This window comes from Sinohyriopsis cumingii, chromosome 10, assembly GCF_028554795.1.
Source record: "Sinohyriopsis cumingii isolate HCF-2022 chromosome 10, ASM2855479v2, whole genome shotgun sequence".
NCBI classification, from domain to species: Eukaryota; Metazoa; Mollusca; class Bivalvia; order Unionida; family Unionidae; genus Sinohyriopsis; species Sinohyriopsis cumingii.
Window position 1 is genome coordinate 79,446,574 of NC_142970.1, and position 17,908 is coordinate 79,464,481.

At 34.6% G+C, this 17,908-nt stretch overlaps 1 protein-coding gene across 1 annotated transcript in view; it reads left to right on the forward strand.

The window, feature by feature from the left end:
• LOC149790455 (electroneutral sodium bicarbonate exchanger 1-like) overlaps positions 1–17,264 on the forward strand; it is a 168,811-nt gene extending 151,547 nt beyond the window's left edge. Inside the window, exon 19 of the mRNA XM_089973223.1 lies at positions 1,489–17,264. Coding sequence (XP_089829349.1) covers positions 1,489–1,744 — 256 coding nt within the window. The 3' untranslated portion in view covers positions 1,745–17,264. The remainder of the gene's footprint in view (positions 1–1,488) is intronic.
• The last annotated feature ends 644 nt before the right edge of the window (positions 17,265–17,908 follow it).

The following is a 17,908-nucleotide window of genomic DNA, read 5'->3' on the forward strand; positions in this document are numbered from 1 at the left end:
TCAACTGATAATCAGAGGAAGCAATCAGATGCAACTCCATTCAGTCGAAATGGTTGTTTTGATCATGTGACTCGAGCATCTATGGGTATCACATGATGAACAACTCATCATGTGGCTGTTAGCATATTTCAGCATAATGTCAGATTGTGAAATGGATGGATTAGTTTTACAATAGAACCCAAATTGCTCAGAACACTGTCAATTAATCCATCCATTTTGTAATTCTTGCAAGGCTGTATTTCAGTACATAATGCAGTGAGCAGTTAAGACCACAGATTTGGCATTATGAGGACAAGTTTTGTAAAAATTTCTAGCAATATGACAAACATTTTAGATCCAACTACTGTATTGTAATGAGGGAAAGCTGTGTAACTTTTCAAGCAGTATGATATATAGACCCCAACTGCATATTATAATGAGGGAAAGGTGTGTAGCATTTCAAGAAGTATGACACAAGTTATAGACCCAAACTACTATGTTATAATGAGGAAAAGCTGTATAACTACACATTATAATGAGGGAAGGGTGTGTAACACTTCAGGCAGTGACACAAGTAATAGACCCCCCTTCACATTATAATGAGGAAAAGGTGTAGCATTTCAAGCAGTATGACACAAGTTATAGACCAAACTACTATATTATAATGAGGATACGCTGTATAATTACACATTATAATGGGGGAAAGGTGTGTAACATTTCAAGCAGTGTGACACAAGTAATAAACCCCACTACACATTATAATGAGGGAAATGTGTGTAGTTGTTGTTGTTGTAGGGTTTAACGCCATTTTTCAGCACATGATAGGCTATACATGGCGGCCAGTATTAATGGTGGAGGAAGAACCCGGGAAAACCCTGGAAAGAACCACCGACCCACGAGAAGCTACTGGCAAGCTTTCTCACATACCCACATTGGCTGAATCCAAGACTCGAACCCACGCAGACAGAGGTGAGATGGCAATGATCCGTAATGGAGAGCACTTTAGACCACTTGGCCACTCGGGGCCCCGGAAATGTGTGTAATGTTTCAAGTAGTATGACACAAGTTATAGACCCCAATTACACATTATAATGAGGGAAAGCTGTATAACATTTCTAGCAGTAGGACAGCAGTTATAGCCCTAAATGAGGGAAAGCTGCCTAACTTTTCAAGAAGTATGGCTACAGTTATAGACCCCAACAAGTCCATTATAATGAGGGAATGGTGTGTGACATTTCAAGCAGTATGATGGCAGTTATATATCCAAATGCTACAGTACAATGAGGGAAAACTAGCTTTTCAAGCACTATGACAAGTTATAGACCCAACTACTACATTATAATGAGGGAAAGCCATATAACTTTTGCAGTATGACAGCAGTCACATAAACATTATGAGTCTATGTTAGAGTCTTTGTAAGTCATATTGACTTTAGGTTATCATAACAAGGCATTCAGGTGTTCTTGTTAAAGGATTTTCACAGGAAGAATTTTTTTTTTCTTTTTTAAGGAGCAAATACCAAGGCAGTGGATGCAAGCTGTCAAGCAAAATGAAGACAAGTGACGAACTACTGCCACCAATTCCTTCTAGTCCTGTCCAAGCCAGGAGCAAAGATTTTTCCAGTTTGAGCATTGGATCTCAAAGCAAAAAGAAGCTGTCACCTGTCAGTTTTTACATTGATGAGGAGGAGAAAGAACACCTGATGCCTGAGATTCACATTGGTACGGCTAACAATGTATCCTTTAAAGAGGACAGCAGTTGTTGATTTTCTTGTAATGTAACTAGTTACTGTTGGTCCAAATATTTGTATTTTGTGAATGGAGTTGGTACTTCTAGTCATGATGTACCTACTTTCAGTTATTTTGTGTTCAAGTGTACCATAGATTTGTGGTCCATCTGCAAAGAAACACACATACTGGAGATTACTTAAATTTAATGTCATGTTACTGGACACATCAACAAATTTTATGTCATGCCCCACTGGGCACATCAACAAATTGGATGCCTTGCCCCACTGGACACATCAGCAAATTGGATGCCTTGCCCCACTGGATGCATCCACAAATTCAATGTCTTACCCCACTAGATACATCTACGAATTTAATGTCTTACCCCACTGGACACATTCACAAATTTAATGTCTCGCCCCACTGGACACATTCACAAATTTAATGTCTTGCCCCACTGGACACATCCACAAGTTTAATGTCATGCCCTACATTATTTGACTCCAAATTAAACTCCAAAGTATTCAATTTAATTAAAATGTTTTGTTTCTTAATATGTTTGATTTCTAAGTTGGAAGTAACATTTATTGCTTAAAATACTGGGTCGAGTTATATGACTAAGAAACAAGGTCTTTTTGTTAATAAAGTCATGAAAATTAATAAAAAAACATTATCCAGTGTATTAATGACACAGTTTTTTAGAAATTAAGCTTTATGTTTTCTTCATTGGATCATGTTATTTCAAACATTATCATCATTCAGTTTGTGGAAATCTAAAACTTGTGAGAATTAGATTTATGTGATTTACACCATGTACTAACCCATTAACTCACATACGCAATTTTGGGAGTTCCTTAAGACTCCTTGGTACAAGCACATTTTGATGCCTGTGCACCAGCTGTGCAGAAGTCTGTTCCAATATAGGAGTGAACATCAGTCATATTGAGGTGATTTCATTGTGCCATCTTTATGGGAAGTCCACTATTAGAAACTATAGACATTGGCCATGACATCACGTCGCCTGACTGCTGTTTAACATGTAGTCATAATCTGCTATTTAAAGTAACTGGGTCATATTTCATCTTTATCCAAATGGAGGCCATGGACTTCTTTTAGCACTTTCTTGAGTTTGGATAATTAGAATTGTAACTATAAAGGCTTCAGTAAATTAGATATAAGCTCTGATATTGAGGTAAGCAACTATGATTTTTGATAATTTATCAAATTTAGACAATTTAGTGATACAGATGTAGAAAATGAACCAGTAGATGTAGAGGTTAAGTAAGTTCAGTTTCAGCTGGTCAGCTGGTCACTTTGCTTTCTCTCAGGATTTTAAAACTTAGAAAAAATAATCCATAAAGATAAGATATATGGACTGCCACCAATGCTATGAGGTAAATGGTTTAAAAAAGTTAAACATGAATCTGGAACAGTATTTTATTCATTTATAAGCCTATTTAGCCAAAAATTTGATGTTTGACCATCTTCCTTGCCCCCTCATTTTAGTTCTTTAAAACTTTTTTAAAAACCAGGCAAAACGATTCATTCTTATCCTTTCTTGTAGGAAGGGGCAAATTTGTAAAATCCTTAAAATTGATATAAATGAAAGAATTTTCGTATTTTTCCTATATTTAGAAAAAGAATGCTTATACATTCCTATATTTCAAATATATATTTCATCTGAAATGTTGCAGAATAATTGGTAATGCTCTAAATCAGTTCAGTTTCAATCAAGGAATTATTGCATGTGTATCAGATGGAGTACTAGTTTAGTAAACAAATCATGCCTTTTTGCACCACAGCTGTAAAACAAGTTCATTATATCCTCCCACATGTTGTAAAAATCATTAGGCCGTCCCACATGTCTTAAGAATCATTAGGCCCTCCCACATATCATAACAATCATCAGGCCCTCCAACATGTCATACAAATCATTAGGCCCTCTCATGTGTCTTAAGAAGTAGTCAGTGGAGGCAGAAAACACTGTGTCGCAATGGTTAGTGTGCCAGGCTCCTGACTGAAATGGTACGGGTTCAGATCCGACCATTAGATTAAAACTCTTGGATGGCTACTGTCTTGGGGCAAAACACATTATCCCAATTATCTCAGCATTAAATAACCTTCTATACTGCATTGGAGTGAAGCACCAAACCAGTCTTAACCAAACCGTTTACCTAGTCTTCACGGTTCAGAAAGAAAGTCCACTTAGCTACTTTACTGCTCTTTAACAACGTTTAAAATTATCATGTCCTTATCGTTGAAATGACTTATATGAATTTAAAGCAAGCCATGAGGAAAAGAAAAAGAAAATTCTTATTTTTGATTATATCTGATAGAGAAAGAGGAAAATCAGTTGAACACGTGATTGAAATGTAGACAGAGGATTTATTTTATTGGCAGTCATAAGATTTTGTAAATTTCATGAAAATAATGAGTTCATTGAACCAGCCAAATATCCATAATATCTTCATAAGTTAGTTTATGGAGCAGATTTTAAAGTGTTGTGTATTAAAATGTTGTTGTTGTTCTAGGGTTTAACGCCATTTTTCAGCACAAGATAGGCTATACATGGCGGCCAGTATAACTGGTGGAGGAAGAACCCTGGAAAACCCAGGGAAGAACCACCGACCCAGGAGAAGCTACTGGCAGGCTTTCCCATGTGCCCTTGCTAGCCAAGCCTTGGACTCGAACACATGCAGACAGAGGTGAGATGGCAATGATCCGGAACGTTGAGCGCTTTAGACCACTCGGGGCCCCTGTATTAAAATGTCCTGTTTTAATAAATAGGGCTTTGTTCCATACTGCCTTCTCGGATCAAAGGGTTTTATGTCCCCCTGGTCATAAAAGTGGGGTTCTTAGGTTTCTTTGGTCTAAAACTGAGTAACAGAAAGAAGTGAAACCAATAGGTTTTGTAAAACTTATCAAATAATTTAATTCTATAAGTTTCAGAATAAAAATTTAAGAGAAAAATAAGCTAAAAGTCCAGAAGAATAAAGTGTTCCAAATGAATTCCCTGTACTGTATTGATGTTCCAATATCCTTGAATGTGCTTAAGTGCCAACAGTCTTGATGTTTCACAGTGGCATTGTCAAGAACATCTTTGAATGAATTCTCAATGATTCCAAAATATTATGTTAGTCCAGACAGCCATATGAACATTTTGTAATTCTAATGAATAATCCAAACAAAGGAGATTATCCCAAAGTTGTCATCAGGTCCAGTATATATGTATTGGACCTGCTGACATCTTTGGGATAATTTCTTACTGGATATTATTTGTTTTGGAACATTAAAACAAATAATCTATTATATAGCTCATTGCAATCTACAGGCATTGCTAAAATTCACCTAAAGCATAATGATTTTCTTGGAGTTTTCTGTACAGTGCAGCCATATAGGGAAGGGAGGATTTATTTATTTCTACATTAATAAAATAAATGGTTCAGCTGATAACAGTGTCTGTCAGATGATTTGTTAAAGATATATTATCCATCCATCTGTCTGTTACCAATTTTATTTTCCCACAATAACTCGAGTTGGCCTCTCTTTACAGTTACCAAACTTTGTGTGTGACTTTCATTTGGGGTGAGGAAGGCCCAATTGATTTTGAGTTTGACAGGTCAAAAGCTATGGTAATTGTAACTGAAAGGATATAAATCATTTGTGCACAATAACTCGAGTTATCCATTATCTACAGTTATGTATCCTTGTGGATAGCTTGTAATTGGATTAAGAATGAAACCAATGATTTTGATATCAAAAGGTCAAAAGTCAAGGTCGCTATAACTAAAGGAAGAAAAAAGGTTTCTACACAATAACACTGTTTCTGCAGTACCTGGACCAAAAATGATTGGTTTGCACTTTTGGGGGAGGTGGTGGGTAAGGAAGAAGTCTACCCATTTAGGATATAAAAAATCAAGGTCACCAAGGTACAGAGATTTTAGTGAGATGATACTGAAAAGAAAAGTGCTCTTAAAACAAAAAATAACAACAAATAAAAACATGTTGAGTAATAATGTTGATTAAAAAAATATTCCTGTGCCATGCACATGCAAAATGTTTAGTTTAGAAGTACAATTAAAAATAGAAGAGTATGATAAAGGATATACAAAGGCTGTATGTATTGAAAATTTAGGTTTCATGCATTTCAATATTGATAACTATAAGAAAAAAAAAATAATGTTCCTTATTTTTTTGTTTAGAATTGCAAAAGTTATGGGGAATTAATCTTAAATTCCATGATTTTCGGCATAAAAATCAGCTTGTTTAGAATTGCAAATGTTATGGGGAATTAATCTTAAATTCCATGATTTTCGGCATTAAAATCAGCTTGTTTAGAATTGCAAATGTTATGGGGAATTAATCTTAAATTCCATGATTTTCGGCGTTAAAATCAGCTTGACAGCCTGGATTAATTATGTTGTAACTTCATGCTGTCATAGAAAAATCACTTAAAAAAAACTTCTTAATGAAGAGGATGTTGCCATATTGGGGGTATTCAAATTTGTAATGCAGTCAGAAGATCCTGATCTCAAAATGAGAGTTGAATGTCATTTGACCCCTTGATTTACATAAAGATGATGTCATTTGACCCCTTGATTTGCATAAAGATGCCATTTGACCTCTTGATTTACATAAAGATGATGTTATTTGACCCCATGATTTACACATAAAGATGATGTCATTTGACATCTGATTTAGATGAGGAGGATGTCACCATATTAGAGTTATTCAGGATTGCAATACGTTCAGAACTTCCTCATCTCAAAATGAGACTCGAATGTAAATTTTCACCAGAAGAATACCCAAGTGTAATGTTGGTGGATGCAAATACACTACATTGTTTCACCTGAGGGAAGTAGTCTCTTCTGCTTATCAGTCATTGTCAAGGTGCAGTACATAGTTAAAAATGTAACATACGCCACTGACCAATACTTGATCATTGGTGTCCATATTATACATTATGACAAACAGTGGTGTGATCACGGCTATTAATGTAAGTTCTTTTTTATGAAAGTAGTTCCCTTAATGGTGTATGATTAACTTTTGTTTGACTGAGGATGATTCAAGTGTTCCAGTAAATTGAATGTACTTTGTATGATTACAATATCCATTTTGCCTGAGAAGAAAGACGTTTTATTATTCCTTTATACACAGTTTTAAGCTCTTTTGCATGTAATGTTAAGATTTTTTAGAACTAAATCTATATATAATAATAATAATAATGAGGACTTTGTATAGCGCCTAATCTTTAGAAGCTCTAAGCGCTTTACAACACTAGACAACACCTATAAGGTAAAAAAACATAATAATATTATTACAAAAACAAACAAAATGAAATTAGAAAAACATTATATGTAAAAAGAACTTGCTGAGAATATTTCAGGTAGGAAACATTATTAGGTCTTTAAGTTTGTTCTTGCAGTCGAAATAAGTGAGTTTTGTTACAGAACTTTGCAGAGAACATAAATAACAGTTAAGCTGTTGGGATAGACAATTCTTACCATGATCATTGGAAAGGTTTTGATGTTATGATTCCACAAAGACTGGGAAATGTAGGGAAATCAATAAATACTGGAAGCAGTCATAGGTGTAACATTTTTAATTTTTCACTTGTTAGTATTAATACTTTAATCAGTATTTATTACTTACATGCACAGTTATTAATATTACTGTTTGAATTAGTATGGATTATATACTTCATTTATGTATTAGCATTAATAAGAGTTTGATTAGAAGGGATTACTTGGGGGATAGGTCATTAGCAAGGTATTAGTAAAATTAAAAGAATAGTGTTGTTGTTCACATTGTGTCTGTGATATTGTCTCATTCATCAGGGATCCAGTGCAAATTTTAAAGGTTAAACATTTTCAATTTTTACACTGTATTTTGAACAATAATTTATTTCAGTAGTCTTTGACTAATAAATGCTGATGAATTAGCTCTCTTTGCTGGTTGGAATAATCTTTTAACACCTCTGCCTAAAACCACAATGTAATTGGTTTTGACTGACCACCTAATTGACCAGGTAAAAGTAGCCTTTGAAATAAGGTGACTGCTTATTATTCAAAATGTTTTTCCACCTTTTCCATTCTGACTGTTTTCTTTATTTGTGTGTATTTATCAGAAACATTTATTTAAGGGTCAACTTTTTGCAGTTTATTGAAACTGTGTGTCTTGTCCATGGATTAAATATTATCCATTATCAAAATCATTCTAATAAAGATATCAGATCAATCTGACATTGCAGCAGTAAATTTAATTTTTAATCGAATTCTATAATTAAAAAAATGGTTCCATCCTGAATGATTTTAAAGAAAGCTTCATAGTTATAAATAAACATGTTACCTCTCTGAAACTAAGATACTTAAATAACAGCAAAAATGTTTCAGTTTTGGTGTCCTTTAATATAGAGGTAAAATTGAATTAAGTGACCTTAAAAATCCTTTTTGAGCAGGTATCCTTTAAATTGCGGTAAGTTTTACTGGATCTTTTATTTGGTTTAATAAGGTGACAACCTTGCATAAATTAAATAGGAAGTACACAGACACACACACACACACACACACACACACACAAAATCAGTTTTATTTGGAGTTGGAATCCATTGTCATGGATAATACCGTACTTGCATTTTTTGCTGGAATTTTCAGTAAGGTTATTACTACATGTTTGTACCTGTCCTTTGTAATGGTCATTTAGTTTGTTTGAAATCACATCGTTACTAGTTCATAAAAACCTACCTATTATTCATGCACCCTTTCTTCTTCTGTACTTGGCAAATATTTGTAAACAACGGTTAAAATATATTTTTGTTATTTATTTTTGGTAATGTGTTATTATTTTATATGCCATTCATGTAGTGTGTAATGAATTTCCAACTTGATGAATCTGGTAAATAAGGAGTTCAGTTCTTAATAAAGAATTTTTCAGTTTCAAATAACTGTTAACTAGGCTAATATAATTTAATTAAATGCATTCTTTTATGCTTCCAGTTTGATATACATCCTGCATTTGTAATTCTGGCTGATATCCAATTGTTAGCTCTACTGGTCTGAAGAGCTTATGGGATGGCCTGTTGTCTGACATCTGTCTATTTGATGGCACAAGTTTGTAAACACTATTTCTCGTTAACTACATGAAGGATTGGCATGAAATTTTGTGCACATTGGTTCAAAATAAAAATGGTACTGTTTGTTATCCAATATGGCTGCCAAAATGGCCATCTTGTAAATGTTATTGAGTGAATGGTTGTATCAGTCTGTTTCTTTTTGGACTGAAGTACTTCTAATGTCTGGGTGGTCCCGGTTTTGATCTGACAGCCAGTAATGCCACCATGGCAGCCATCTTCAAAATCACCTGACAGGAAAGTCATATCAACATAAGGTTTTGTTAGAAGACTACTTCACGCATCTAGTTGGTTCTGAATGAAAATTGTGACACAGACGTTCAACAGTAGCCAGTTTGAAAATTTTGCTATTACTGCTCCTCCTGAAGGAAAATTAGATTTTGACTAAAAGGCTTCTTATAATATCTGGTTGGTCCTAAATGCCTGGCATATTTAGCTAGATGAAATGGTATTACTGCTCTACTCTAAGACTGGATGCGGGGCCCCGAGTGGCCAAGTGGTCTAAAGCGCTCTCCGTTACGGATCACTGCCATCTCACCTCGGTCTGTGTGGGTTCGAGTCTCAGATTCGGCTAATGTGGGTATGTGAGAAAGCTTGCCAGTATCTTCTCGTGGGTCGGTGGTTCTTTCCGGGGTTTTCCTGGATTCTTCCTCCACCATTAATACTGGCCGCCATGTACTGAAAAATGGTGTTAAACCCTACAACAACAACAACATATGACTGGATGCAGCTGAAAGAAACTGATTCAATCAGATCCCATTTTACATTTAAATTTGGAGATTTTTAGGAATAATCATAGCAACCTCTGGACACAACATGTCACATGTAAGTTTTTAAATGTTTTACACAAGTTTGAATTCCAAGTCCAAGTCTGTGGACATCGCCTTATTGAGTACCTAATAGGTCATATAAAATGAACTCACTCATTGGTTAAATGATTTTGCTTGCTTGTCTACAAGAGGGCATTTTTTGAGAAGATTGTTTCAGCTAGCTAAATATGCCAAGGGTTGATTTGGAATGAAGTGGATCAATGACCCTTGGCTAGCCAAGATGCTTGATAACTTACGAACAATAGACCATTTGAGAAATACAATAGACCAATTACAGAAGTGCAATAGATCCTTGGTTAGCAAAGATGCTTGATAACTTATGAACAATAGACCATTTGAGAAATACAATAGACCAATTACAGAAATGCAGTACACCAGTTGGAAATACATTAGACCAGTTAGGGAAAGACAATTAATCAGTTAGGGAAATACAATAGGTCAGTGAGAGAAATACAATAGACCAGTTAGGAAAATACAGTAGAGATCTCCATTTAGGAGGTCTAACAAATGAGCATGTGTACAGTTTATTTATTATATGAGCTATTTTAAAAAATGCCATATTGAACTAAATTTTTAGCTTTAGCAGTGTCAATTAAAATACATGGTTCCATTTTATTTCAGTGTAAATAATTTACCAAAGGCATTTATTGTTTGTATGTGTGTGTGTATGTATGTGTGTGTGTGTATATATATATATATATATATGTGGACATGATTTGGGATTATATCATGTGATTATGTGTTATTATATCATTATGTTATTACATGTTATTAAATATTATTGCATATTATTATTATTATTACATGTTATATTGTTATTTCATGTTATTATGTATAATTAGATATTAACATGTGAAATTAGAATAAAAGTATTATAAGATATTTAATGTTACAAAGTTGTAAATATCAAGTTGAATGTTTGTTTACAAGTAGATTTTTGTACCCTCCCATCCATTCAGGTGGGAATATATTGTAATCCGTATGCCCATCCATCCGTCTTTAGATCCTTCTGTCTGTCCCCCAGTTTTTAATGGCTATGGATGAAAATTGGTAAATATTATTTTCATCAACAGAAGATGCATATATCTATGAAGCACTTTGCTGTCGTAATTTGTATTATTTATTCCCTATTTGACTAGTAGCATGGCACAATCTCATTAACACAACTAGTACCTTCATTCTCGTGGATTTGACTTAGCACAATCTCATTAACACCACTAGTCCCATCGTTCTCATGGATTTGACTTGGCACAATCTCATTAACACAACTAGTCCCATTGTTCTCATGGATTTGACTTAGCACAATATCATTAACACAACTAATCCCATTGTTCTCATGGATTTGACTTAGCACAATCTCATTAACACAACTAGTCCCATCGTTCTCATGGATTTGACTTGGCACAATCTCATTAACACCACTAGTCCCATCGTTCTCATGGATTTGACTTAGCACAGTCTCATTAACACAACTAGTCCCATCGTTCTCATGGATTTGACTTAGCACAATCTCATTAACACCACTAGTCCCATCGTTCTCATGGACTTGACTTAGCACAATCTTGTTAGTATAGCTAGTCCAAACTTGATACATATGCAGTGTGATCCCACTATAGCATGCTTCATTATAACAAGGAATTCAGATACAACTCGGTCATGGTGTGGGTCCCAAAATTTCATATACATGTATTTTTCTTGTGCACGAAAAAAAAAATCTTTCTTAAAGGTGCAAGGAAACAAAAACTTTAAGTTTAATATCATCTTGGGGAAGAGATTGCGGTTGAATAATACAAAATGATCGTGGCATGGCTCCTGCAATGTATTTATATGTATTTTTCTTGTACACGAAAAGTAGTTTTTTCTTCTTAAAAGTACAAAAAATAACATGTAAAAATTTTATTCTGAGATCATTTAGGGCTTTGCCAATGTTGCAAACTTGAATTTTTTTCCCTCATTGGTGGCAAAATGTACCATTTGGCAATTTTTTTATTGGCAACATTGTTGGCTGTTTTAAATTTGCATATACAACCTTTGGTTTGGAGTGGCGAAATTCAGAGGCCCCATGAAAGTAAGCCGCAAACTGGATATAAAATGCACTGAAATTTATTGTTACATAAACAAATTCTTTGTCCATATTGACAGACCATCTAAACAGTGCATTATTATGTTATAATCCGCTTATCTTGACATCTAGCACGAGTACTGTATGCTGTGAGATATCCGCCTTTTTGTTGTTGACATTTCTGGTAATGGAGATCAACCGGACAAGGCATTATATCGTAATCTACCTTTCGTCAGATTTTCGGCCGCTGGGTAGTAATTAATATATTTACAAAGACTGACATTTATATGTGGATGCTAAGTAAAATTCCTCTTCTTTTCAGTCAGAATTAAACCCTTCAGAACACCCTTTGTTAAATTTCTAATGCATGCATGGAAGGCAGCATCATGTTGCTAACACAAATGTAAAAAAACACCACACCTTATTTATTGGTTATTCAGTGGGCATGGAGGAACAGTAACTAGAATAGACCAAATGATGGCCTAATCCTTTTTAAAAAATGTGCCCAGATAAAATAGTTTGCAGAAATTTCAAAGGAAATAGATTACCTCTAAAGCATCGATTGTTATGAAAACGTACTCGGCAAGTGGAAAAAAAATCAGTAACAATCATGCAATACAATTATTTGATGTTGCCAACACAGTATGAAATGGGCTTTTGGTTTGGTTCTCCAAAGCTGCCCTTTAGTGGTGAATTCAATAATGCATGCACTCTTCATCAAAGAAAGCCGACTACAAACTTCAATAAAAACAAAGAACTTTTCTTCAAAGAAAGTCAGTACCAGACTTAAATAAAAGTAATGGAATCAGATTGATTTTTGCATTTTCCAACATGACTGAAACACATTAACTGTGCTTTGAAAGTTTCCTTTTTGCAGGGAAAAAGTTTATACTTATGAATGCTACCAACGGCAGCTTAAAATGCTAACTATCTTCTACCGACTTGGGACGTACTGAAAAGTAAATGTGCTTCATCATTCGTTACGTGATTGTGCTATGTTTTTCCACTGAATTCAGACCAATATGACCTGTGACAAAATTATTGAATGTTTTAAATCTGTGTGTATGCATATTTTCGATGGAATGGCTTGTTTTGTGGATTCAGTGATGAGATTTGTGGGTGAGTACATGGCATTGATACTCTGTTCATACTATACATTAGACATGTATATATAAACAGTATTCATGTATATATACCTATTCATGGTTCTCTAAATAAAGCAAACAGTTATATATGCCTTCCATGTTTTGACTACAAGTGTATTTCTCATTTAATATGCATTGATTTAAGATGGTAACTGTGCCAAAGAAGCCTTATTTTACTGCCCGCATTTATTACCTCCCCCTGCAGTTTTTTCTTCACATAACTGACCTGGTTGCTTATAACATGGTTCGATCTATAACACGGGTTCTATGGCTCCCATCTATCATGTTATAGCGGGTTCACACTGTATTTATCATTTCAAGATTCACTTAGTGACAAATCCTTGTGCCCTGTTGAATTTGTGTAAGAGTTATTACCCCTTCTGATTACAGCTGGATGCATGTATGACTGAATTGTGTGTATTAATTATTTACTATTGCAGTTTTCTGTGAAATGTATTACTATCATCATCTGAAGATGTGTATGTTGACCAATCATCATACTTTGCATAGTTTTTATTTGAAATGCCCTTTTTTTAAAAAAACAAAACAAAAGACTTGTGTCCATCACAATAAGGGATGGGCTTCAGGAGAGGGGCATGTATAATTACCATAGCAATTTGTCCACCATTTCTCTGGTTTGTATGTACAGTTACTGGTATATATTTTGATTGAAAAAGTTTTATTTCTAAATATGTAATGTAAAAGTTGACTACAAATTCCCAGTGTGATATATTTGATAACATGTAATATAGAGAATTAACTTTGAATAACCAGTGTGATATGTTTGAATACATGTAATATAAAAAGTAAATTCAAAAATTCCTAATGTGATATGTTTGAATACACATCTTTGCAGATCGTTAGGGGAACAAATGTTTAATCATTCCATATAATGGAAGCTAGGACTGCAGTGGCTTATTTTTTGTTTTGAAAGCTTGTTGTATAAATGATTAGTGTTAAGATAATGTTCTTTTTTATTTATTAGTTTTATGACAAAACAACACTTTGAAGGTTATTATTGTGCCACGGCAAGTAGTGCAGTGTGCCTTGCCCAGGGACACAATACAGTAGCTGATCTTGTTATACAAGTGTGATGCCTGAACCATTTAGTCGGTTTTCATAGTCAGTTCACTTTGACTTTTTTTGAGGAAGAGTACTAGTAAGTTAGTTATTAGAGTTCAGTACTTATGGCACGATATTCAATACCAATGATGTTGCCCCTGGTGGCTAAGTGGTCGAAAGCGCTTGCCTTTGCTGATCACTGCCACGTGAGGAAGCTTGCCATTAGCTTCCTGTAAGAATCAGGTTCGTCCTCCACTAGTTAATCTGATCACCACATATAGCCTATCATGTGCTGAAAATGGTGTTAAACCCACAACAAAAAACTCAATATAGATGGCATTTTTAGAATTAATCAAAATCATGTAGCCAGGATTGTGCTGATGTATTCTTAAACCCTATACCTACATCTGTACTGAAGACATGTGCAGTAATACATCTATTATGAAGTTCCATTCCAATATAAGTATTGACAATGCAGAGAATAAATACATTGGAAATGACTAGTCATGACTGGATGCTAATTTTACAGAATTTAAATTAAGATTACTGGTAATGACAAAACCATTGTTTATAAGGTCATCATGAGTCCTGCTTGATTTTCACAACACATAGTAGTTGTGTAGAGAGAAATGACTATGTATTGCTTAACTAGGGTATCGGTGAAAAAGCATATGCTGTTTTTAGCAATAATTGTCATAGACCAAGTGAGCTTGTTCGTCGTCATCAATTGTCCATATGTCTATTAACACAGATTTGTTATTGCTACTCCTCGTAAACTTCTTGCAGGTTGCAATGAAACTTGACAGATGTTCATGATATGTAGTTATATGTATATTTTGACAAACCTTGTTACATTAACAATATTTTTGAGTTGGCAAACCATATACTCTTGAATGTGTACGTTTTATTTCATCTCAGTGTGTATATATCTGTAAATGGTTTGAATTTGAAATGACATTGAATTCAAGTCTAGATGAAGAACTCAGATGCACCCCTCAAAGGGATTGAAACTCATCATCACAGTCTCACCTCAGTCAGAACGTCAGTTGGTCGTTTCTGTCAAGGAATGACCTCAGATGTGGTTGTAAGAATACATGTAAATTTAATGGATTTGGTGAGTTGCAAACACTGTTCCAAATATGACTTTGTTTTTCATCCACTGCAGTATTGTGCTGTGTTAACGAAATTAGTTCCAAATATTGTTGTTGATGATGCTGAAATTGCATCTGAGGTTTCTGTCTTATGGAAAAGGCAGCGAATGATCCATTTGATTGCCACATACTACACCTCTCCCTTGTGCACAGCAGGGGTCCACAAACATATACTGCACTATAAGCGAGGCGCAGTTACCAAGGGACCTCCAAAAATTAAACAAGATTGCTTTGACATCAAGAAAACGGGACGGGGGAGGGGCATTAGGGAACTGGCCTGTTTATTGATTGAATCCTCATTTTACAATCACGTCGATAATAATTTTTTATAACATGCTTTTTCTAATGAAGTTGTTCGTTATTCTGTTTAAATAACATTTATTTTCAAAATGTCCAACATATGAAAGATCATTCCAACTGGTTGCAACAACCGTCATGTGTGCGCATAAAAAATCTGTGTATTATGTCATTGGTTTTTGTTTTCTTGATGAGTCTGGTTCCCATAGTAGTGTTTAATATTATCCTGCCAAATCCGGAGTCCCCAGAGCAGGTAACTAGACTAACTGTTGATACACCATCAAATAAGATTCCTTTTTTCAAAAACACGCAATATTTCATGAGACAATCGCTTTGTTGAAACTCCATTTTTTTTATTGCTCAGTTAGTACAATATTGATATGATGAATTAATTAATTGGAATTAATGATGAAACTTCTTGTCATCCTTTCGGATATCTAAATGCCAGTTTAAAAATTCTCTGAAACTCGCTTGCCCACAATGGTCTGTATCTCTGAAATCAAACTTTTTTCGCTGCCTTGTTATCTTTGATCACAGTTATGAAAGAGTTGGTTATTTTAAGGTAGTTTATGTTACATACACAATAACATTTATAAGTGTTTGATTGATCAAATGAAATGAGTTCACCTGGCATACGACCAGGGACTCTAGATTTTAAGCTTGTAGGATTTTCATGCCTTTTTAACTTTTCTTTTATTCCACCTCCTTTATTTGATTCAAAAGACATAATTAACGTGATAATACAAAGGAGGCCAGCTTTTCATTCAGTGCAGCAATACAACAAATACTTCTAGAAGTCAGTTATCAAACATGGTCGGCATTTAAGTAGGTTCTCAGAGAAATGATCGCAGACATAGCAGTTACAGTAGATTGATGCATTTTATGTTTAATTACAAGAGAACACATTGCATTTATGATGATTACACATAAAGAAACTAAAAGACAGAACTAGAACACAAATTTTAATTGATAATTTTTTTAATTTAATTTGTATTTATTTATTAAAGTACTGCCACCACTCGGTGTGTGACATTTTCACTATCAAAATTTCCTTACATATCGTTAATTGCAGTGTACTAGGAATGTCGTTTAGAATGAAAATGTATAAAATTGTATGACCTATTTTTAAATTTGGTATTTCATAGTGTTCATTAAAATTTCCAGGTCTTACCTACCGTTTTCGACAATAAAACGAGCATTACATCAAAGTTTCCATTACCAATTTTGATCGTGATTTTCTTCCAGTTCAACAAATAGGGATAAATTTTTGGCGTATTTTCTGGTTTAAAAAATGGGATTAATGCCTGACCCCGCGTTATAAGCGAGTTATTGAGGACTTGGTGTACTGAGGTTTCTGTCTGATGAAAAAGGCAGCGAATGATCCATTTCAGTGCCACATGCTGCTGAGGTTTTTGTTTGATGAAAAAGGCAGCGAATGATCCATTTCAGTGCCACACACTACTGAAGATCCTCTCTGAGGCACAAGAGGAATGGAGAAGACCGTGCATGTTAGACTCTGTTATATTTTCTGAATTATTTCAGACAATTTCCCAGTAAAGGCTGTGGCAAGATCTACATTTCAGACTCTTAGCCTATTGATTATTTAAATGAGGTTGAACACAGAACTTGTTACATCATGCCAAAGAAACAGGAGCTGAATGCCATGGATGCAGCTGACCTGGGTAGGTATCAAACCCAAGGCTCATAAATCACAAATCTGACAAAACTGAAAATTGAAGGTACTGGTAGCTTATATTGCTGTTTTATGCCTGCTGTCTTTGTTTGTGAATAGTATTAGATTGTGTTCCAGAAATTAGATTTGAGTTCATTTTTTATTATGACGAGATGAAATTGGATCAATAAAGTAATCTGACATAATTTATTAATGTCTTTCCAAGTCTCTTAAACTCTACATAACAATCCATCTGTTTTCTTACCCATGAATGACATAAGTGTCACTTTCTCACCAAATTTGACATAGCACCATTACGCTGTTATTTATTTAAAGCATTTTTTCCCACTATTCAGTTGAAACCATTATAGAATGCCAGATATACTTAATTAAAAGTTTAGTCCAACTGCAGACAACATACACCCTGATATGACATCAAATAATGCACCAGCATATCAAGAAAGGTCTATATTTTGGTTTTACCATTCATAAAAAGCTGCAGAGACCAGGATCTGGGTCAGTGCAGTTTGCAGTTGGGATTGACTTGAACACGAGTACATACTGAAAGCTTATACCCAGATATGCTGAGAATTACTGCCTCACCTGGGTAAGCAGAAAGCTACATCCCATAATGCCTTCCCTTGCAAGACACTCCATGGAACTTTGATAATAAGACTATTTTGCTTTGCTTGCAACTTTGTTTTTAATATGTAAGAATAGTAATGATTTTAGTCTTAACTTGTGTGAGTGTGATTTGCATTTTTTTAAACATAGCTTTAACAATCTTTCAGTCTAACCGCTACAATGTCGGCAGTTTATAGTGATGTCTAGCACTGGGGCATCATCCTGCAGAC